The sequence below is a fragment of the Mycetomoellerius zeteki genome, unplaced genomic scaffold (genome assembly GCF_001594055.1).
Source record: "Mycetomoellerius zeteki isolate Tzet28-1 unplaced genomic scaffold, Tzet1.0 scaffold94, whole genome shotgun sequence".
NCBI lineage: Eukaryota > Metazoa > Arthropoda > Insecta > Hymenoptera > Formicidae > Mycetomoellerius > Mycetomoellerius zeteki.
In genome coordinates, this window is record NW_017257979.1 from 151066 (window position 1) to 175935 (window position 24870).

Sequence of the window (24870 nt, forward strand, 5' to 3'; positions counted from 1 at the left end):
TATGCTTTAAATTAAGAAGCGCCATAACGGTCAGAACGTTAAGATGTTGAACTATTGTAAATTTCAACATCTTAACGTTCTGACCGTTATGGCGCTTCTTAATTTAAAGCATTGTAGTTAACATTAGCGGTCTTTCAATCTTATTATTGTAAAATAATATGTTGGCCGAAAACTTTTGGCAGCTACTGTATGTTAAATTAACATTCTGGTATGTTAAAAATTCAACACAAAAATTTTAACAAGGACCGGTTTTAACACAAATATAAAATGCTTTTTAATGTGTAATACTTAGAAAATCCACCTGCGCGCTGTAATAGAATCGAAATGAAGTTGCGACGATACGGTAAGTGTATGTGTGTGTGAGTGGGTGTGTGTGTGTGTGTGTGTGTGTGTGTGTGTGTGTGTGTGTGTGTGTGTGTGTGTGTGTGTGTGGCAACAGGATGTTTAACAATTAATGCGAATACGCTTCGTATTTGCGTACGACGCTTTTCTGCTATGAAAATATTTCATTCACGCGAAACAATATAAACCAGCTTCGAGGGAAGTGCTGGCGGGACAATTTTCCGGACGGGCTGCGAGGGTAAACGGGTTAAACGAGTTAAAGTCGCATTACGTCGTAAAAAGATAGGAGATATTTGGCCGGCGCGAGAATGGAGCCATCTGACTACCTACCTACCTACCATTTCTAAGATTAATGAATTCGAATCCTTTTGATATCTCTCCACGTTTAAACACCGTTCCCGGACGACGTTTAATTTTCCACGAAGCCGTCTTTCGCCACGTCTTCATGCCTTCGTGCGCGTCCGCGCGCGCACACTACACTCGCTATCGCTCTACCCCCGTCCGTTTTTTAATCTCTTTCCTTAGCCCGAACCTCCTGAGAGACATCGCTCGTAATTGCCACTCGTTTTAGTCACGAGCGACCGAGTGTTTTTACTCTGTGCTCCGATGCACAGCCAAAGTGCACGTTAATTTTTAATCAAGGCGAAAGTGCACCGGATACCCATGATATTTACCTGCTATCTACTTTCCATCGTCACTTCTGCTTTTCCCTTATTTCCGTTCTTAATTTTAGTTGATTTTTAGAGACGTATTTTTGTTCGGTGATTTGTTCTAGCATGTAACTTCCCTATAGTCTTCCCTTTCTAAACGATCTATAATTCGCTTTAAATTTAAAGAACAGAGAATACTTTTTGTTATTATCATTTTTTAAGTAAAGCGATATTACTAAACGCTTAAAATTCTAAAATAATGAAATGGTCAAAGTCAGTATATATAAAGAGAGAGCATTTCAATCGTAATTTTCGTTTTTGATCAATTGTATCGAGCATGTTAAGTTACAGAATGATGAACAGGAACAATATTTATACTACTGTTTTTTTTTCATTCTTCATTGCTTTCTTGTTCAAAAATTGATTTGGCTCGATGGATTTAAATTGTTTGTTTCATTTGCAGCAATCGTTATTTCGCCGAATCGTTATTTGACTTTCTATGAGGAAATGTCGTACGTTGTGAAATCATACTCAACCAGTTGCAAAACAAATATCGCACATTACTGTTAAATATCGATGATACCAGTACGTGATGAACTACAAATTACGTTTTGTTCCGTGGGTGTACCTTGTTTATTTTTCGTAACGTGAAAGAACTTTTAATATATACACTCCCACCAATAATATTTACCAAACCACGCAATACGGTACGATGTTAGTCGTAAGCTGGAAATTTCCACATCACAAAAGTTTGCGTACCTACGCGGTAAATGGAATTAAGCTCGCCGCGTCGTGAGTATTTGATCGTATCGCAGAAACACTCTCTTCGTTTTTTCTCTTTCGGATCGATTAAATTAAAAACTATGGCAGAGATCCCGGGCCGGCTGACTGTGTCCGGCTCTTCGTGGTATTTTCTCTCAGTGGTATTTACATCATAGGAATCCGCCGCGCATAGTCAGTGCTGCTATACCATGTGAGTTGCACGCGTTACGAGCTACGTGCTAATTTGTATTTCACGCCGCAGATTCCCGCAATAAGATAAACGTCCTAGTGACGTATGTATCTATGTCTGGACATTTGCATAAAACTTTATTTGCTTATATTATTATTAATCTCAAATGCTTTTGTAAATACAATATTATAATACTTTTTATATAACATTATAATTTAATTTGTAAGTACAATTAATATTGTAATAAAAAATATATTTGAGATTAATAATAATAAATTTTATGTAAGTGTATCCGGACATGGATACATGTGCGGTCACTGGGACGTTTATCTTATTGAGAAGGTGATGAGACAAGATTTTAAAAGCATTGCTCGGCTCCACAGATAGGGCTGTGTTCGGAAACTTCACCCGAGTGTCCAAGTGTGTCATTTTATCCTTATTTTATGTCTAATGAATGATAAAGATAGAATGATGCACTAGGATAACTTGGGTGAAATTTCCGAACGCAGCAGCCCTGCATGACCGTGCGGGGTCATTCAAGGCATTCATGTTGATGAGAGGAATCGAAAGGTCTTCCCGCGTTCTCCGCGGAGTGCTTATATGAGGCGCGGAAGCAAGACGGCAAGACGACGACGACGATGGTGCACAAGCGGCCAAGATAGGTAGCTGATTCCGGAATTTTATTAAAGTTTCACACTCGTCGGGTTCTCGCGGCGAGAGGATCGATTTTCGAACCGACTACTCCGTCTGCATACGCGCGTACACCGGTTTATATACCTGGCGTATATACACTACGGGTAGTGCGCGACGGGTATACTCGCTTGAATCGCACCGTGGAAACTGACCGAGAGAGCAATTTCACTTGTAAATTCGTCCCGAGCCGATATATATATATATATACGCGCGCGCGCACACACACACATACGCGTACATGTATGTACACCCAGGTCGAGTATATCTGTTTTAGGAGAGTAGTCGAGATCCTACCAGCTAGAAATCTATGGAATGAACGCAGCGGCTGAGGGATGGATTCGATCAGATTCATCCTCTCGGGCGTCTGGACTGGGATCAACCGCGTGAGATTCGTCGCTGGTAGTTCGTCCAGCGTGCAATTCGCCTTTCTCACGGTTTCATAAGTCGTCGTATCATCCTCCCTCCTCCCTCTCCCGTTTATGAAATCTCTTTGTCTCTGAATATACATTATCAAATATACTCGATCTGCTAAACAGATCGAGAGTTGTACGTGAACAAATTTTTCACGAACACGAGAAGGAAGCGAGACTCGTTAATACTTTAAATAAGATTGAAGTAAATGACTAAGTTTAATTAGTATTGCAATTTTTTATATAGGCAAAAATTGTAAAACTTTTCCAAAAATTAATAATAAAAAACTTTAGTGGTTCCCGACTCATATGTTCCTTTAGCGTCACAAAAGATGTGTTCTTGTTACTGGTTAAGGGAAGTTCTCTCGCACGATCGACCCTTTGCAAAGTTATATCAATTTTCCGTGATTTTACGACGAGTAATCATACAGGGCTCTATCAGCGTGTTATTCTGTCTCCTTCACAGAGACGTTCGTTGGAGCGATTATATCGCTCACGGGAACGGAAAGTTTCACGTTACTCTCATAGATCCTTCCTACTTTCACAATTACAAGTGGACGGTGAGATTAATTCTCATAATTACTCATGATATACCTGTCTCTGACTACTTATACCCTACAGATATTACCTATCTTTCCTTCCGGCAGTATGGAATTTCTCTCCTTCTTTACCAAGGCGCGGGATTTCCTTGCCTCCTTACCGCTGTATCGAATCAGTAAAATAAGCCAGAGGGCATCGGTTCAAAGGAGCCACAAGTTTCGAAGGGGCATTCGCGTTTCGAAGGAGCGCATGAGTAAATCTGGCTGTAGCGCGTTTTACGCATCGCTAGAGCTGCCGTCAATTTTTGGTCGAGGCCGTTTCGTGTAAGTGGATTGGAAAACGTCGGAATAGATTACTGCTCGCGCGCGCGGCGGACGGACGACCGTTTCGTAGAACAATCCACATACACCGGCGCACAAGTGACGTGGACATAACTTGCGTAATATCCACCTAGATGATTGTGCGCACGTGTGTGTGCGTGTGTGCGCGTGGTACGTACGTGTGTGCGCCGCCGATTGAATTTCTCGACCCAGATGCTCAATTTTCGCGGTGAAACCTTTCGTATGGTCCAAGTGCTCTTTAGCTGCGAGAAACGACCGGGTGGTATATCCGAGTTCGACTCGGGGATTCGGATCGGATGAGCGGATTAAAACGTTACATGGACAATCCGCGCGGGTCCGTTCGATTTAATTCGCTAATTCGATTAGCCTCGACGTCCTCCAGCCAGTCTCATAATTTATGGAACGGCGTTGCATCGGTAATTTGTCCGTATATTCCTATCAAATTACTTATTTCGTTGATGCAGGATACGATCAATAGCGTTAGGCTTGAAGCGACCGGTTGCCTAATTCCGACGTTGTCAATCATTATTAATTCTGATCGGACTAATGTCAATTATGGATCTAAGCGACGTGATCACGTTGTCCCTCGTACTTCGGAGTACAGATTTCTTAATCACTTGTCTTATTATGAATTCTACGCGCTAGTATTTTTACGTTAAACTTTTCAGAGAAATCTATAATTAATTCGTCATTCCAGCATGGAAAGAACGATTTTGCTAAAGTATCTAAATATTTAGCTAAATATTTAATATTCAAACCAGCTGAGATTCTACATAATTATTTTGATAATTTAATAAAATTATTTTCAAATCCATATCTAGCTAAATTTTCGATGCTTTAGCAAAAGCGTTCCTTCGCGAAATAATACGAATCGTGGAAGATATTGTATATTTCGTCAATTTTCGTAATTCTATACGGAAAGAACGATTTTGCTGAAGTATCTAAAAGCACTCAACCTAGTTGCTAGGATATATATCCTATACATAATTTATTTTAATAGTCGAACACAATTATTTCGAGATATAGCTCTAAATTCAGTATCTAATTAAATTTTTAGATATTTTAATTAATAAAGTCATAAAGTTCTTTCCATATATGGATCCCAAGAAAAAGAAGCAAATATTTCTAGCACAACTTACCAGTCTGCTTCTCGGCGACTTTGAGCGTGAAACCTTCCAGCAACGTCGGCTCACTTCTCCCCTTCGCGTTAACCGCGTACAGGATCATATTCAATACCTTGCCCGGCTCCAAACCCTGTACGGTGAAAGCTGCATTCTCTCTGGACGTGACGTTAGCCTGCAGGGCCGCCGTGTGCTGATCGAACACTTCAAGGAGGAAATGTTGAGGCTGACCACCGTCGAAACCAGCGGTGCATTCCACCGAGAGTGATTCGGTGGTCTGGTTGGTCAGCGTGCAGTTGTATGGCGCTTCCGGTTTGCCTGCAACGCGCCATTAACATTGTTTACAATTCTCCCTTCCCTTCTATTTCAATGAAAATTGTTTGAGAGATACTGATTTAGCAACAGACAACGCTGTTCCGGCGCGGGTGTTGCGAAACGCTCGGCATGCAGATTTCGCAGAAACGCTTCTCCGGAACTTTTCACGGAAATCCTTAGCGACTCAGAGAGGTCGGAGCGGCATTACTGGTACACGCCGCGTGCGTACATACCCGCAGGAATAATGTGAAATATGCAGGCATTCTTCTGCTGGCCGGCCGTGTTGCTCGCCCAGCACAGCACGGTGCCGTAGTCCATTTCCGTGACCGGCCGGTATGTGAGGATGCTCTGGGTATGTCTGGTTGAGTTCTTGTAACGCGCCTGCGGCACATCCTCCATCTCTTCAGTATTGTTAAAAGTCCAACGGAAACTCTCCGGTGGTGGATACGCCTCAACTCTGCATATCACCCGAGCATCCTCGTGCCTCGCCACCCCATAGATTCGCTTTTGATCCGGCACACAGATCGGTTTGTCTGAGAAAAAAGCAGACGGACTTTATTAAATCACCTCCGGTGGCGGCGTAGCTTCCATAAATAATTTACCATCTCAAAACTAAACTTTGAGAATAGATGTACTTATTCAGTGTAGTTTCTTTAAATTATATTTATTCTTCTATGTACTGAAAAAAAGTTTCCATGAATATTTCCCATAGATATTTTCTTCAAAGAAGCTATATAATTTGCAAGTTATCTTTCTGTTTTGATACATCGTTAGATGCGATAAACCGCGTAGTTTATTATTAATACCTATATTACTATTATTATGTTTGGTAAACTTTACTAAACATTGTATCAATACGCTAAACGATACACATTTAGCAGCTATTATCAGACTTTTCTTCAGTGATATCTTTCCTTTTGATATCAAGACAAGTGTATATTTCTTTTGTTTTTTTGACTTTAATATATTTGTGACTCACAATCAGTGAATATTTTCTCAAAATTCAAGATATTAAATCATGGCTAGCGAATAATCTCGGTATAAAAATTTACTGCTAATAAATCAAAACAGTCAATTCTTACAGTGTATACAATGGACAGAGAGAACCGCAGCATATGGAGATCGAGAACCGAGGAGTTTACGCGCATTTATTAAAAGTGCGAGGGAAACGCGGCACGAAGCGGGATGACCACCGCTCGGCTTTTCGAGGGGAGATCGATGGGCATTATTCGCTCGCTCGCTTGAATAGTTTCCCCATTTTTCGCGGCGGAATGAGTAAACGAAGGTCGAACGGGAGGTATGGGGGAATCCGAGTTTGCCGGTTCGGAATAATTTGTTGGTTCGCTGTGGATCATCCTATTTTTCTTCCACTACCCACTCTCACGTTCATCCCTATGTCCGTTTCAACATGCTTTTAATGAATAATCATGCCGACATCTTGATATTTGACGTTTATTCACGAATAATATCTCTAAAACTTCTCATAAGCCCGGTGGCCAATTACGAGGCTAGAATGTCGCGATTTTCCCCAAAAGCCACTTCGAAGGCGCTTAATAACATCGCTATTTAAATGTCAGTCATCGGTTATGTAGCCGTGTCGTTTACATCGTATTACGTTGAAATATTTGCGACGTTGAGCACCGCTTTGACGAGCAAAATAATCACGAGGATTTCGAGTGGAAAACGGAGTAATCGAGGCTGAGCTTTATAAAGAGCGAGCGAAGAGGCAGAAACGTTATTTTCGGCAAAAGGAGGTCGAGCAGTGTCGGAGGGAAGATATAAAGTTGTGCTCGAAACGAAACGAAATTCCTTTTTCGTGCAAACGTTGCAACGGGTCGCGTCGGCATGCATTTTTATCTACATTTCTGCTACGGACGGATATTTCATATTGCATATATAATATCAATGATAGCAGAGGATACTTACACATGATCTTAAGCTCCACGATATTGCTATAACCATCGCCTTCGACATTGCTAGCAACGCAGGTGTAATTTCCGGCCTGGGACCGATTTACTTCTCTGAGAGCCAAATCGTATTGCTGGACTATCACGCCGTTCTTCGCGTTATTCTGAATCACGTTTCCCTGGAACAATGCGCATTCGCGATTAGATCGAAGTGCTGCCGTTATCTCTTGGCTAGTCGTCTTTCCAATCTACATGGTAATGCCATCATTATCATTATTGAAAAGGATGTAGTGTCACACAATCTCAAAGCATTACCAAAAATATAAATATAATTTCATAAATTGTTTTATTATTACGTCCGAGTATCTGTGTAAAATTGGAACATAATTCTTTTACTGGTTTAAGAGTTATTTATTTTTTTTGTTTGCCTCGATTTTTTATGTAAATTCGCGTTTTACAATACTTATTTGCAAATTTAATGAACAACTAGCATTACGAATTAAATCAAATTTTTTTTATAGATTAACTCGAAGATTACTGTGTCAATCATCAAAAGCAAACTAATTTAATTTCACAGTCTATCCGCCAAATAGCATTAATATCGTTCTTAAGTTATTATGATCGTTATTATGATCTCTTTTTCAAAGAGATCATAATACCTTTTACAAGAGACATGATACATTCTAATAAATATTCGTGCAAAAGTTCATTTAAATCCATTTATTCGGTTTAAAGTTTACCTAAAACTACAGCAAAATATGATCATTGCGCTGCATAAATATTATAAATCGAATTATTTGTTATTTTGTTTTTTGCAGTGAATTTCAGAATATATTCAACTTTTCAATGACCAAAATTTTTTAGTTAATATAGGCTGATATCCGTTTTCTTGGCTGATTTTTCGATAAATATTTTTAACTAATATCGTAGAGCTAAAACATCTTTCTAATTAACCAATATTCAAACTTACCGAAATAAAGAGACGGATTTCACGGAACACAGAATGATTTATTTTTACCTTTGTTCAGATGTGAAATTCATATTTGAGGTGAGAATAATCTTACAATAGATGGGCTTCACTCAGAACAACGCGGGAATGGGATTTTACTTAATTAAATGGGGTTTTATTAATATCGAGTTAATTAACTGCTATGCCAACGACGACGTCGGTAAAGTTGGACATTTCGTATTTACAAAGCATTTATGGACACCGTGCCATAATATAACGTATTATATTAAACAATACATAATGACGTCAGCGTGGAGGTAGAAAGGATGCGAAACGTGAATAGACATTGTCGGCGAAAAGCGGGGAGAAACGACGCGTAATGAGATCTGCGAATATAACGTCGACGTAAAAACGGCGTCAGCAGAGCGAAGGACTATTATACTGCCATTTATATCAGTATACCGCTTAATGTTCTCGGCTGCAGTACACCTTCGAAGGCGGTCTTCGAACAATGTTGAAGATCAAGCTTTCCGTGATACATGTTAAAGAAAACCGCAATACGCGTCTAAGATAAAATTTATTGAAATGAAATTTATTATTTTGTGTATTCTATTCAGAAAATCGTTGCGGTAATTTTAAGTAAACAGTCGCGAAACGGTTAGTAAAACAGCGTCTACTACGTAAATGGAAATTTAATTAAGGTAAAGGATGAAGCTAATTTTATATATACACTTAAGATTACATCAAAGGATACTCTTTTGCGTAATTGCGTTATGTTCGTGTTACGGTTCGCAAGTTGGGTAATATTTAGAGAGGATAGGAGAAGAGGGGTTTTAGAGGCATGCAGAAAGTTTGTTTCCTATTTGTCGGTTTCGGCTGCAATAGCCATTACTCTGAGCCAACAGTTTTAGGAACTATTCAAGCGTAAATATATCACTCGCGAGAATCCGGAGGTCATTGTTCAAACTCAAACCTGGGCTTTTTACCCAATTCGAATAATGCGTTTTTATCCGATTCCGTCCCACGGTAAAGTTTCGGTATCGGCTTTTTCGCATTGCCGTGCTTAAAATTTTTAACAACCGTGTACACGAATACGGATATACTCGCAACAGAGAGCTTTTGCATTTCATATCTCATATTTCGTATTTGGTATACCCAACAATCTCTTGACTTACATTGTGTTTCCACACGACTTTGTAGGCACCCGGATTCGCATGAACTTTACATTCAAAGTATACATCATCACCCTCCTCGATGTCATCCGGGTTCATGTTCGAGCCGAGTTGTAGATGCAAAATTGGGACAACTGTAAGAAGAAAATGTTCGTGATTATTTCACTAGTCTTGCTCAGATCATTTCCATAACAAGCACGTTTTCAAGATAAATACTTGTATTCAGTTATTAAGAGAAATTAGTTTCAGTTACATTGTATCGCATGCGCAATGATGAATTGAAAGATTGAAACAATTAATTCGTTATTTATTTTAGTATTTGTAATTTACAGAAAACTCGATAAATATTGCAGAAGTAAAGACACAAGTCGATATCTACACAAGCACTCATTTTAATTGCAGAGACTGAAGCCAAACACTAAGAGAAAAGTGTTTGGTATATGTATATAATTGCATGGTAAAATCTTATGGTTAGGAGCTTTTATTTTATTATAACTGTAATGTTAATAATAATAATTATATTTATAGTTCTATATACAAAAAATATATTTATTATTACTAACATTATAGCAGTAATAACTATAAAAATAGAGCTCTTAACCATTTTACTATTTAATTATTTTACTATATAATTATAGTCATAAGTACCAAACACACTTTTCTCTTAGTGAAGAAAATAATCAAAGCAAACAGACTCTGTAACATTACAAGTATAAATTTATCTCAATTAATTATTTTCTTATCATTGTTATTAGAGCATACGAAATATTTGTCTTCAGTCTCAATATCCAGATTCGCAAAATGGAATTCGTGGCGATAGTTATAACATAATCATCTTTTATGAGGCTCCAACTCGTACGAAACGGAACGGACTTGTCTCACACCGAGCTTTCAAATTTGCGAGCGTGGAGATGCCGCAGTGGGCAAATAAATCGGGTCGCGCTGGTCAGCCACCGTTGCGCCAAGCCGGACGTTCCATTTTGGCCTCGTCGTTGACGTCTCGTTATTGTGATTACATTCGCGTTTGCGCGAACGTAATCTATATCGACGGTCTTGTTTCAGCCTGCCAGGCTTTTAACCCGTTTACCGTGTTCGATATATACACACGCACATACACAAACATGGACAACGTACGCACGGTGCTACACGGTCACCCGGCCGTACCGTTATGCACACGTGCACGCGTTGACGTATGTCGTGCACGCGGATTTTCCGATGTGTCGATTGTACAGAGAAGCAACACCCGCGCGATGCTCGCTTATGAGTTTACGGCTTTGATAAATTACTGCCAACTTGTTTTTACGCGGTGATGCGCGCGTTTAATGCGCGACAATTTGAATTTAACTCTCGAAATGTTTGTATTCCCATTGTATCCCAACTCTAATTACATTTCTTTTATAAAGGAAAAAGATTCGCAATCCTCCGGAACTGAGATCTATTGGACTCATTAAATTATAAATCTCTTATTAAAAAAAAGTCAAACGATTCAATTTTCTGTATATTGTATCTGCAGATTTGGATTATTCTTATTAAAATATATTTAGTATTCATTTTTTTGTTTCTTGAAATTAATTATGCCTTTTAATTAACATAAATTAAATGAGTTTTATAGATTCAGGGTCAGTAATTGTATTACAGATTTTAGTATCCGGGGGATTAAAGTGAAATTTAGGGGATAAAGAGAAAAGTTATAGTATGAGTATTTTATCCCCAACTTAATGTTCATCTTTATGATCATATAAAAAAAAGCGAAAATTATTGTACAGTTATAATATTATATATATTATTGCGCGCCAAGAGATATTTTTTATTCGCTTTTTACGCGTAAGTGTAAAATAGCGAAACGGCCAGTCGCGCGTTATTATCCTTTAAAACAGATCGAACATTGTTGGTTCGCTTGCATAATATCGATGACGATGTGTTAATGAATAATGATATCAGTGATAATAGTGCTGATTCTGCAGAGCATATCGTGTTGCCATTATTAGTATGTAAACTCGTGGTCTACCTCAGCCATCGGTTTGTGATCTGATATTATCCTCATCTAATTTTTTATTTTATGCGTGTACCAATATCATATACACAGTAGGTCATAATTATTCCAATTATGTATATGGTAGCATATATATGTTGTCTTCGGAATAACATCCAACAAAACAAATTATGTTATTGTTGTGTGTTAGAGTCAACGTACAAGACAAAATGTATCGTGTAGATAATCTATACAGTCGATGAATATTATTTTCTTTATGACATTTCTAATTGAAAATCGACGAAACGTCTCTGAGTCTCATTGATCGCTTGCAATTTTATCTTGTACCTATTTGTTGTGTGTCAGCGAAGATGTATACTTACAAAAAACATTTAATTTCCACGTGTCTTCTGCTATACCACGTTGGACTTTAGGATTTTCAGCTCTACACGTGATAACTTTATCATGATGTAATAGAGTAGGCTGAAACGTCAGGATGGAACTCGTCATGTTACCATCCTGCGATACCTGCAACAGAATTGCAATTTTCCTTTTATTATTATTAACGTAATTATTAACAATTTTATTTATACTGTTAGATATCAAAGGATCAATAGTAATCCAAGTTCTTAAGTTAAATAACTTAATTTTGTTATTTTTAATTTCTGTGTGTGTGTGTCAAAATGTAGATCACTCTAATTTGTAATTAGTTTCAAGTAAACATTATGTCTATATTAACATATACGTTTAGTAAATAAGTTAAATTTAAATCAAATTCAATACATTTCCTTGAGTTAAATTGTTTAACTCAATTGTTTTAGTTAAATTAATCACATATTGAAGCAGTAGTGACCTATATAGGAATGATTAAAAATAACTCAAATCGAGTATAATTTGACATTATAAATTTAACAGTGTGTCATCGATTAATTCATAACTAGAACGTTTGGTGACTCCAGGACATTTTCCTAATTTTTAAATAATATAACGATATTTAGAATAGTTTAATGTTGCGCATTCTTATTTTTTACAATTTTGTTCATGTATGCTAATTATCGTACTATATTTATGCAAAATTCAAGAGTGTCGTAATTTTTTATATATAGTTCAGAATTGTAAAGTTTCTTCTAAAACTAATTATAAAAACCTTTAGTGGATCCCAAGGACTCATATGTTCTTTTAGCATAAAAAATATAAAAAAATGTTCCTATTATGGATTAAAAAGAAGAAATATATATATATATATTTAGTAAAGTTTTTGTACAGATATACCGTAAAAAAACATAGATATCTATAACTAATTAAACTTTATTCCGATTTTACGAAAACGTTTGAAACGTTACAATTTATATAGGAATTGGAAGATACAATTGCGCAATATTCAAAATTAAAAACGATTCAGCTCAAGTGATTTCATTATTCAAAATCGGAATTATTGTGTGCAAATCTGTTTGAACCACGAATCTGTTCGTTTTAGAAATTTTAATATCCATTTTCTCAAAATCATTTAAATGTTAAATACGGATTTTTAAGCTAATATAGCAGTTTAATCTCATCTTAAGACAAAGTCAAATTAAAAACTGTTAATTTAATATTATATTAAATTTTTTAGCAATCTCTCGGGTTTAGTATCGGATTTATGAAAAATTACTTTTACAGTCGAAATCATAATTATGTATTACACATTTTAATGTGCCTTATATCGTATCCGTTAATTGCTTTTCCGATATTTTTTGCAGCACAGCCTATTAAAGTGCGCATCGTACGCAAGTACGAATAATTAAATCATGCATACTGTAATATTGGGTAATACTTAATATCAAAATACTATTCATTCGTTAATCGGAATAACAATAAATGAACAATCTACAGTAACAGCAGTTATATCCACTCATTGCCAGCTACGATACTGCATTTTATTGAATATTTCGCGTACATTGTTACGAGAATTAATTTGCAGGCGCTTCATTAAAGTTTCGTTGCTAATTAGTGTCAAAGACAGGTATCGCGTATGATAAATGCAGAAACGTGATACGTGCATTTTAACACGCCGCGCAGAGGAAAGAAATAATCGCATTGCGGCGCATTGAAATAAGCTATTATAAATACCTTTTTACAATTTCATAATTTATACACAGTTCTAATTTCGCTAAAAGGTAGCTTCGGTCTTCAGAAGGAAGTGTGTGTACAGCTGTAGGTATAATTATTCGTACTCGCGCGATGTAGCATGCGTTTGAGGTAAGGACTTATAAGCCAAGCGTTAATCCGGCGATAAGTCTTAATGACCGGACGAGTCAGTCCAAGAGGCGTTTATCACCCACCTTTGCGAGTGGTGTAATAGGATCTGGCTTTCTCGTGAGTATTTCACCCTTACCACGAGCGTAACTTTAACGTGCACGAAACCGGCTACTGTATTTACGTAAATGTACGTGGGATAGGTGTCTCGTCAGAAAACATGTAATTATCAAACGCACGATCACTCCTTTGACGCGCGCAACCTCGCTCTATTTACATGTGTAAGAATCCATTACATCTCGCAAACAGCGTGGTATACTTAAGCTACACTTATAACATCTAATAATACACTAACAAATCAATAATAATATTTTAATATTTGGGAGATTAACTAGAAGCTATTGAACTAGAACTATAGCTATTGCTATTAATATAACATTGTTACCGATACGTAAATTTTACGTATTAGAAAATAGGCCTCTTAATTAATGTAACACACACTGAAAAAAAATATAGTCAATTTTAATAAATATTTAGTTCAATACTGCCAACTAAACATTTACTTACAGTAAATAAATATTTGTTCAGTAAAAATAATGATTGTTAAATCAAATTAATGTTTCTTGTATCAAATAAATATATCTTTATATTTAATAAATATTTAGTTGGCAGTATTGAACTAAATATTTGTTAAAATTGACTATATTTTTTTCAGTGCACCTTTTTGTATATTTAACATTTTTAATGACAAAATATTTATAATATAGTTATAGACCTTTATAAACACAAATAACTTAATTATTATATTAACTTAAAAGGAATAAGCACACTATCGATGTTGAACTGATACAGAGTATCTAGTCCAATTGTGTGTTTTCTCATGTGATATACTTAAAAAAATATATAATAATACATAAAATTGCTTATGAATTGAAATCACTTATCAAGTTCTCCGTTATAACACTAATACTACCACTAGGAGATCCAAACTGATATGTATAATGGATAGAATTTTTGAAAGCTTGTCTCTGCTTATCCTAGCTTTTAGCATGGTAGATTAGACCTCCTAATGACCACTGAAAGCATAGCTTAGCGCTCTTTGACCTCGCTCACATATACATACGTAAAATTTACGTATAGATAGCGTTCTAAGATTAAATCAAGAATGAAAATGATACAAACCTCTCTGGAGAATACAATAGTTTTCAAATTATATATCATTCGAGTTTAGGAATAATATTGTATAGAATTTATGTGCCTTGGCGTTTAATTACGTTTTACATTTATAAGTACCTATCATCCTGTCATTTTTTATCGATCAGTTACCATTTTTAAAAATTAATATTTATTTTCAATAGTCAGCGCTGATTTGATGAGCATACATAAAATTTATATTTTAATCGGTAAATATTTATAAAATTTAATTTATCATTATCGTTTTTTCAATTTTACATTTCATGAAAGAAATAAAATTGTATGATTTTAACCAATTGAAAAACAAAAATATCGGTTCACCATATTTTTTGTGGCTTTTAATCGTTTTCAATATTTTCCTAATTTATTAAAATCATGTAGTTTCTTTTGAAGCTTGAAAATTGAAAAAAGTAATAACAAATAATAAATTAATTAATATAATTGCTTCTTTGATCAAAGCAAAAATCCATTTTATTTTACAAATGAATTAAATTTTTTATGACAATCCTTTTTAGATAAAATAATCAACCATAAAAATTTTTATTTAAAAAAAGATGAATTATCCGTAGCAGTTTAAAAAAATCCCTTCTTTTATATTACAAATATATTTATTATATAGATATCAATCAAATTTCAGCATATTTGTGGATTTAAAATTCAAGTAATAGTATCTCTTTATTGTTTTCGAAACATTTTCAATTTGAAATTATTATTTAGTTTATGTGATGCTAAGAAGTCCACAAAATGCAAAATGTTCGATAATATGTGTCATTTATTGAAATCCACTTAAAATGTAAAAAATAATTTGACAAATATTTATATTTTCACTGCGTTAAATCTCTGTCTCATGACAGTAATGAATAAGACGTTCGTTTTTTTGCGACGTACATGTATATATCGTATGTTATGAATACACATGCAATCACTTTGCTGCCAATCGCGTGATGGAACTCAAGCGAGTAAGATGGTGACACGGCCCGTTCGATGTATTATCGCATTAACCTCGAAATGCAATAGCAACATGTACCAGGAGACATCAAATACGATCATTCCCTACAAGCAATTAGTAATTACCAGTTTGCGAGGTTAATTAATCCTCCCTATTAACGACTCGCAATCAAGACTATTTTTCTCTTGACTCATCTATTTGCAACAGGAATCGAAGCGCTATGAATTGTTATATATTGTTTCGTTATACGATTTATACTGGCGGTAATTATTTTTTCAATAATGCTTGAATTCGAACGTATTTCCCATGATAAATTTTTTCCCAATTTATACGTAATTTTCCCGTATTTTCGCGGATTGAGAGCGCGAAATAACACTCGATCCGCCAGATCGAGTAATTCAAGTAACTGAAAAGCTCTGGTGTGTCAATCGTTTATTAATAATACGTGTATTCCGCGGGATTTATGCTCGGGCAATACTGAATTTTAATTGTTCATTTTTTGACGGTTTATTGCGTCTTAATTAGCCATAAGCTTTATTAACTGTATCATATACTGTACTGAATGATATCAGAATGAAATTTTTCGATCATTAACTGAATATTGCGTATATGGAACGGATTAACTCCGAGTTGAGTGGCGTCGCGATAAATTTAATTAGTAAGTTCAGTCGTAATTAACTCCGTATTTTAATATTTGTGAATCGCGCATAGTGTAAATTTTGCGTTTGTGTATCGGTGATTTGTTGAAACTTTCCGCCTGGGAGCGGGATAAGCGGTATAATTAGACTAGTAGAAAGTACATTAGAATCTGAAAAAATGAGATCTGACATCATCATTTCAATTTAAACGTAAAAGGAAAGAAATATAAAATAAGGCATTTGTAATGTTCTTGATAATATCTATAATTTGAGCCATTATTTTGTTGCATACAGAATATGCTCGAATAAAACCCCAAAACGCAAAATAAAAGTTTAAAAAAAATTTTTTTAAAGTTAGTATAATAGCTTTAACTACATAAGCATAAAGTACTCTCAATTTATTCCTTCAAAAGAGTATCTATTGATGATAATAAAAATAAAAAAGAATTAACAAAATATTAAAATTATTACAAAAATAGATATTATTTATCAATAACACTGGTTTTTAATTTATTTTTTGTTAGATACAGAATATTTATGTTAATTTTTGAGAGGGCTTACGTTCATAATCAAGTTCAAAAAATAAGACCTTCAAAATTTTAGTTGTAAATAAAAATATATTGACATCTCATAGCTATGCAAATTCTTTTATTTTTAATTTGCGAATGCTGATTTTGTCTCTGAAATATGAGTTTTATGGAAATAAATTATTTATAAAATTATCGCAAAAAAAAGGACGAAGAGAATCTATTTGAAATTATTTTTATGAAACGTTTCTAACTTAAAAAAAATTTTATTTAAATATTTCCTGTATAAAAAAAAACCTCGCGATTCATCATACTTTAAATTCTTCAAAATTCAAGAATTTTATTATTTTACAATATTTCACAATATTTTCACAATATTTACTATTTCATAATATTACTTAAATATAATGTATAACTTGTGTCGGATATATGCATGTATGTCAGGTAACATTTACGCTTATTATATTTATCAGGTCGTCCTACTACTAATCTTTCTTTAATATCAGTTGTTTTAATGGAATATGTATCGTTCTAAACTTAGTGAATATATCAAGCATATGCACTTAGAATAGGCCTGTCCAATTTGAGCTCCGGAGCCAAAACGCAAAGCCATCGACGTAAAAAAATTCAATGTAAGATTTTAGGAACTATAAAGTGTTGATAAGCGTCACTTAGATGCATATCAACACTTGACAGTCCCCGAAATCTTACCTATATTAAATTTTTTTTCGATGGCTTCGCGTTTTAGCTCCGGAACTTAAATTGGACAGGTCTGACTTAGAATTTTACATTTTAGAAATACGGAAAAAGATAACGGTTTCGTGTACGTAATAAAAATGTTGCCGGTTAATGGAACGGCCATCTCATATCATTAAAAATATTAAAATCTACAACCTTCTAGTTCTCTCAAGAGCCCAATTAAAATCATGCTAATACGTTTGGAAAAAACACGCAACATTTCAGGCATTTTCCCAGAACATAGGACATAGGCTGTAATAAAAGCGCGGCACAAAAGCGCGTTTAAAAAAAAAATAGCATCGATATACCGCTATCTCAAATTTATAACATGCAACTAAGCCCATACACGGCGTACTTGCAATTCCTAGTACGTTCTAGTTGATATCTTCCGCCAAAAGATACGACGCTATCGACGAGCGGCGATAACATATTGAGGCAGATTGCCCCGGCGAAAGGATCGAAACTTTTGGACCGCATTGTACGTACGTGAAGCCCAGAATGAAATTGGCTCGAAATTCGCGCGACGGTCATAAATCGGTGAAGTCGAATCACCCACTGCCAACTGTACTGTCCACAATCCACCCTCTTCCATCCTCGCTGCAACCTCCCTCTCTACATCTCGCTCTTGCCTCTCTTGCCTCACCCCTTTGTTCTCGTTTTCTCTCTCTCTCTCTCTCTCTCTCTCCCCCCCCCTCTCTCTGTGTCTCTCTTAATCTCTCTGTCTCTTTTCCTGCGTTCGCTGCGACCCTCGATATGTCTACCGGTACCGAACTTCATTCGACACCGCGATATTATGACGTATAACGCGAGATAGCGCGAACGTGTCAGAACTGGATGCCGCCTACCCGGCACCAGCCAACAACGTGATCGTTATTTTGCGGCGGAAAATATCAGCTCTTTGGATCTCCGCCACTAGCGGATCATCGTCGATCATGGCCGGTCGCACGACACCGATCGAATCGGCGAATCGTTATTGCAAAATCCACGTGTATGAGCGGCAGCGTAACTGGAGCTCTCGTGTACGCGCACTCATTTTTCATTCGGAAGGTTTTACTGCGTCTCGATTATGCATGAAATAACTAGCGAGAGAATGACGTTACGTGAAATTTCTGCGCGTAGAGATGTGTATCTCTTTAGTGTTTCTTCCGTCATAATTTATTGCAGAGATCTCAACAATCGGACAATTTGCACTTTTCATTATGGCTTTATATCTTTAAAATCACGCAAATTATCTCGTAAATTCAATAAAGAAACAAAAACCAATTGGAGTAGATACAGTTAACTTTCTAGTGCTTGTTTCGATTTCATTCGACGAATTGCATTCTAGAAGGATTTTCTGGTAAAAGCGTTCAACAGATACAATGATAAATCAATGCTTTAGAGTCCAGTTACGGTGGCAATTTCATCATCGTACGCGAAATGACCCAGGCCAAAGTTGAGGCTTTTAACTTAATTGTATAATATATTTTAATAATAAATTAAAATTCTATTCTGTGTGATGCAAAATATTTATGAGATAATTCAAAAGTAATTATATCCAAGTAAGTTTTAATTTTTATTTTATAAGTAATTTCATGTACAATTTTATAAATAATTTAAAAATAATAATTGAAATTTTTTTATTTATTCTTTTAATGGAAGCCTAACGAAAGTTGATTAAATATCAAATAAAAAAATTTTTCTAAATTTAATGAAATAACTATCGATTTAAAGTTATAGAAATAATGCGGTTAATATAAAATCTGAGAGTAGTATCTTACGTAGTATCTTACGTATCATCTTACGAAATCGTGAAAAGATTAGAAGAGTAATAAAATAATAAACTAATAGGCAAATATCGTGCGCTCGCGTTACTCTATTATGACTACTATACATACATCTCTTCTATTCAGATCTGTCATAGAACTATTGACAAGTCGTAGGATGATGGATGGTATCCATTGCTTCATAGTTACGTATGTACTATAACTATAACTGTCTATATTAGATAACTTCGTCCTGTTCTTAGGTCAAAGAGGCTTATTCAACATCCGCTGTTTCGAATTCGCATTTATCATCGCTCGACTTGTGCAATTAATTGAAGTGAAAATAAAGCAAAAAACGATGATTTCATTGTGAATTGTTTGATTGCATATATTAAAAAATATAAAAAAATATATTATACATATTTAAAAAATAATATTTGTAATATAACATTACCAAGATGATATTGCAATTAAATTGGCTAAAGCCAAAAGATGTATATCGAACATATCTCCAAATATGCATATTTTGACGTCGTACTATCTCACACAAAGATTAATTTTTTCTGTCCGCTCATAAAGCGAGTCGATTCCCGATATTTTGTGGAATGACCGATTCAATTACATACGTTTACAATCTGAAACGGAACACTCTAAAACTTATATACCTCCCCCGAGACGAGCGGTGTGTAGGTATGCGAGATATCGAGATTCGAAACGCAGTTTGGCAGAGAAGAGGGAGAAAAGCGCGGCGAGTCAAAGAATCACGTTTCAGGAAGAGTTTCACCGCGGAAACGCAGGAAGGGCGTAGATCGATGGTACGTCGGAGTTCGAGTACGTATAACGGAGAAGTTTCCGCGTCGTCTGGAATGAGGGGATCAAAGAGCAAGAGAGACGAAGGGGCTATCTTTCGCTGCGCAAGACAAGGAGGTAACGAATCGCGGTGAAACGGAGCGAGAGCGAGAGATCACGAAAGCATCGCCGCGCTATCCGGTAATTGCGCCATGGCGTGTCAGAGGGGGTGCTTTAATGGCAACGATGCAAATACCGATACCGGCGTTAATGCCAGTGATTTCGCGGGATCGAAGAAGAAGCCTGTATGCACCCCCCGCTTCCCGGACACGAAGACGCACGGTTTTGTGGGCCTTTCTCGGCCCCGGTAGACCGTTAACCTTCTAACGGTAAAGTTTTTTTCAGAACGTTTCTAGAAAAGTACGGTCGGATCCAACCCGACGCTCTGTTTTCATTTTTTATCTAATCAATATACAAAATGGATCAAAAATAAATAATAACACGAAACGTCTTTCTCTATTTATTTTTATAGATGATATTTGTTAGATTATATTTATATAGATTTATTTTGTATTTATATATAGATATGTTTGTATATTATATTTATATAGACATGAAAAAATATATAAGTGAAGAAGGCTGTATTTGGTCCAAGCAGAAGTTGGTGCCTAATATAATATGTATATAATTTGGATAAATTATAATTTCACGTAAAGAAAAGTTGGGAATCCTAGGTTCAAATTCTGGCCGAGGTAATATTTTTCGCGATGAGTTTTTTGCAATATTTTAAGCTTATTAATACCATTATCAAATTGACGATTAATGTAAAAAAATACAATAAAATTTTTAATACAATAATTTAATTGATTTTAAATAATTGCAGTAAAATGAAAAACTTTAACGAAGCCGTAGGTTACATTCGACCTTACAATTAAAGGGTTAACTCTTAAATAAATGCCACTTTGTTTTTATCGAGTCTCCCCTGTTTTCACAAATCGTTTGTACGGGAAAACAATGACGAATAGATGCTATGTAGGTCGCCGACGTGTTTTCGTTGACGTTGAATCCGCAACGACGGACCTCGAGTTGGCGTGACTTCTTCCCTAGAACGAAGCAGGGGTTCCGCCGAATAAGAATTTCATACGTTCGAGATACGAGATATTACAAATAAAAGATCGGCGTAATATGAGGAGGAGATAATGGAGATCGATCGCTTCGTTGTCGATGATGCCATTAGCGTAACGCAAGCTAGCTGGCGAAGAGGAAATAACCACAAACTACGATGAATTATTTTGTTTTTCATTCCACTTTGGTGAAGGCAGAATAGGAAATTATTTCATGGATCGCATCGTTTGTTTCCCTTTCTGCTACCATTTTGCCGACGACACTTGTCGCAACACAACTTTGCTCGCACGGTACCCACCGTTTTATCAATCGAACCTGAAACGGGTATCGAGTATCGAGCGTTTTTTTTGGCACTCGGTAACGGTTACGTGAAACCGAATGTGGAAATGGAGTAGTCATTGTACGAAGAAATATGAGTCAATATTTTTACCAAGCAAATCTCTTCAAGGGCTTCAGATTAATTAATTATTTTTTTTCGGTGAAGAATGATACGTACGTAAAAAGGTGTACACGTATTTAAACTGTCCTCTTAATAGCGACTCTGTTTTAATTCTTTGTTATAGTAATTTTATTTGTAATGGGGTCAAAAACGAAAGATTCAGGCTGGGTTGTTCCATTTTTCGGTAAATTTCAACTCACTGCCTTACTCTCTTACTCTGTTATGCTTTTACTCTTTTACTCTTTTGTTTATCCAATAGGTAAATTGCCACATAGTTTATCTGAAGATGGAACAACCAGCCCTTAATATCGTAAATTTTTTAACTTCATTGTTTAAATTAATGACATATTGAAGATAGAAGCAGTAGAGAGCGACTTATAAAAATAATATGATTACAAATAACTCAATTAAACATTATGAATTTAACAGTGCAATGATGGATTCCAGCTACATTGCACATGTAACGTTCGATTAGTTGTAAAGCCTTACCTTGTCTGTGTGATTGGTGAGCTTTCTGCCATCCATATACCAGGACAGTTTGGCCGGTGGTCTTGAGCCCACTGTCATGCAATTAATGTCGTACTTCCGATTGGCGCTGAGGGGCGCGTGCTCGCTGCTGAGTATCGTCACACTCAGTGGCTTCACTGAAACAGGAAAGGACGAGCGTGATCACAAAAGCGCATGGGATGAGGGAGGGACGGATGTAAAGCGGTCGAGGGCGTTGATGGCGCCTGATCAAAAAGCACGAACAAGAATTGCGGCAGCTGCGGAATTGCGGTACTTAGAGTGGCCACGGACTTGTACCGCCGTACGCCCCTACCACCCTAATGCGTTTTAAACGAGTGGTACCGCTGCAGTTACCACCCCGAACGTATTGCCGCAAAACCTACACTCTGATAGCTTCGGGGAAGGTAGGGCAGAGTGGCGCGCGCTCACACACGGACCGCACCTCTCATAGATTAAGGCTGGCGTACGTGTGGCGTTTCACGTTGATTAATTGAGACAAGTATTGAATAGTGTGAACAAAATGGAGTTGAACATCAATCTTTAGCCTAATCGTAAGACGTTAATCGTAACTGCCAGAGCGTAACAATGTTTTTTAACGAGGTTGTCTCCGCACAATCGTGTTAACAATTCCTTTTAACTCTCTTAAAGCTGATAGTAGGTCTATTAGACCTACTCAAATATATTCTTTATAGATACATTTGCAAATTTAAATTATTACCATTAATTTTTGTCTGCAATCATATTTTTACTCCCTTCATCTATAATTTGGGTCTTTTCGTTTTTCAACCCAAGCTTTTTTTACTGTTTTAGATTTTTAAAAAATGTGAAAAAATTTAGAACTATTTTTCAACATCTCTATTACATTATTGAATAGATTTTTAGCTCAAACGTTAACACTTTTATTTGATAAAAATTAAAATTTTAACAAAAATGAGGGAAAAATTGGCAATTTGTTTAAAAATGTAAAATTTAGCAATAAGGGAATCAGACTTTCTTTATTTTGGAAAAATTTGAGAGTGAAATTTCGTTTATATAAAAAAAAGACTATATTACAAATGGAGGATTAAAATAAACTTAGCATTCATTCTTTTTTGCACGATTTTGGTTTCTTGAAATTAGTGCTTTTTAGTCAATATAAATATCATATCCATCAATACCGTATTACACACAGATTTTGTGTAACAACCGTATTACACGTCAGCTTCGGAGAATTAAACAATGCTAATAATTTCCTTTCTAAATAAACTAGAAGGTAATCATTGTGGATAGACACAAATAAAAAATGCAAGGGAAAATCTTGTACAAAAGCAACATACGTAATAATTAATTGTAACGAATGAAAATTGCAATGCTTTCAGTACCAGAAAATTCGCGTTTCGATAGAAATCCATTTTGTTTTGAACGAAAAATCAGTTACTTAAAAATCTCATAAGCGGAGTGCGCACTAGCCATGTTTACGAGACACTAAATTGTCTTTCGTGAAGGTGTCACGAAAGTGGCGGTATTGACATCTCGACGAGGGGAACGTGGATGAAGTGCCAATGTATTAGTCGCTTGATTCAACCACGAAATAAGTCTCGGGTAAATCACTCGCTGCACCCAGCCCTACCATCGAATTTAATCGGCAACGGTTCGGCAAAGGAACGTCTTTCTTCGCCGCGTCGGGATAACGGAAAAAGCGCGAAAGCGACGGCACGATGGGGGCAGATTGGGACGAAGGAGCGGGCAGGGGTGAAGGTAGAGAGAGCAGAGATTTTTCATTCAAGCCGCACCACGCCCAGAGAGTCTGGAATTAAACTTTCAGTACGCCGAACTTTTGACTCCAATGAAAAATTTTCCTCTCTTTCCACCTCTTCCGCGTCCACTATTACCTTCATCTTCGCTACCTTAATCTACCGACGCTACACAATCACGCTCGCCGCTTCATCGTATTCAATCGGCATTGGTGCTAAAGGCGCGATTACCAGCATAAGCCGTCGGCACTCGAGCGTCTATACAATCGCGTTGCATATTCGCATCACGCAATCCCGTGCTCATGCGGTGAATGCGGCATCGTAATTCTGCGTCTTGAACGCTATTCAATTTTCCGATCTTCAACCTTGTTTAAACGCTATTAGATCCTGTATTATAATTCGAGGCCTCTCTTCAACGCTATTGATCACAATTTTTGATCTAGCGAGTTTTTTTTTCTAATGCAGGATAAAATTTTTGGACTTTTTACAGAAATATCTAAAAATTTAATTTATAAATATAGATCTGAAAATAATTTCAGACAAAATAATTCTACAGGACGCTCAGGTTGCTAGAATGCTAAAATTTTTTGCAGCATTGTTCATTATGTTTGAGCATTTTACATAATTACAATATTTGTATAGTTCAACAAAATTATTGTCAGATCTAGCTAAATTTTTAGATATTTTAGCAAAATCATTTGAACCGTGCATAATCTAATAGCAAATCAGAAATTGGATCTTCCCTTCTTTCTTTCGGAATGGCGCTTATTATGCGGATCTTTCTATCTCATATTTTTTTTACTCGTGTTTATTATTTCGTTATTACGAATAAAGTAACGTGCACGCTTTTTGCTTTCTCGTCGTTACGTGAGTGGACTAGGGAAGAG

General features: G+C 36.1%; 1 protein-coding gene across 1 annotated transcript in view; it reads right to left on the reverse strand.

Moving 5' to 3' along the window:
• The window catches only part of LOC108730581 (synaptogenesis protein syg-2), a 95229-nt gene that overhangs the window by 8750 nt on the left and 61609 nt on the right, over positions 1-24870 (reverse strand). The window contains exons 6-11 of the mRNA XM_018460357.1: positions 22233-22387; positions 11748-11892; positions 9396-9526; positions 7291-7450; positions 5598-5897; positions 5068-5367 (exon numbers count right to left, since the gene is read on the reverse strand). Coding sequence (XP_018315859.1) covers positions 5068-5367; positions 5598-5897; positions 7291-7450; positions 9396-9526; positions 11748-11892; positions 22233-22387 — 1191 coding nt within the window. The remainder of the gene's footprint in view (positions 1-5067; positions 5368-5597; positions 5898-7290; positions 7451-9395; positions 9527-11747; positions 11893-22232; positions 22388-24870) is intronic.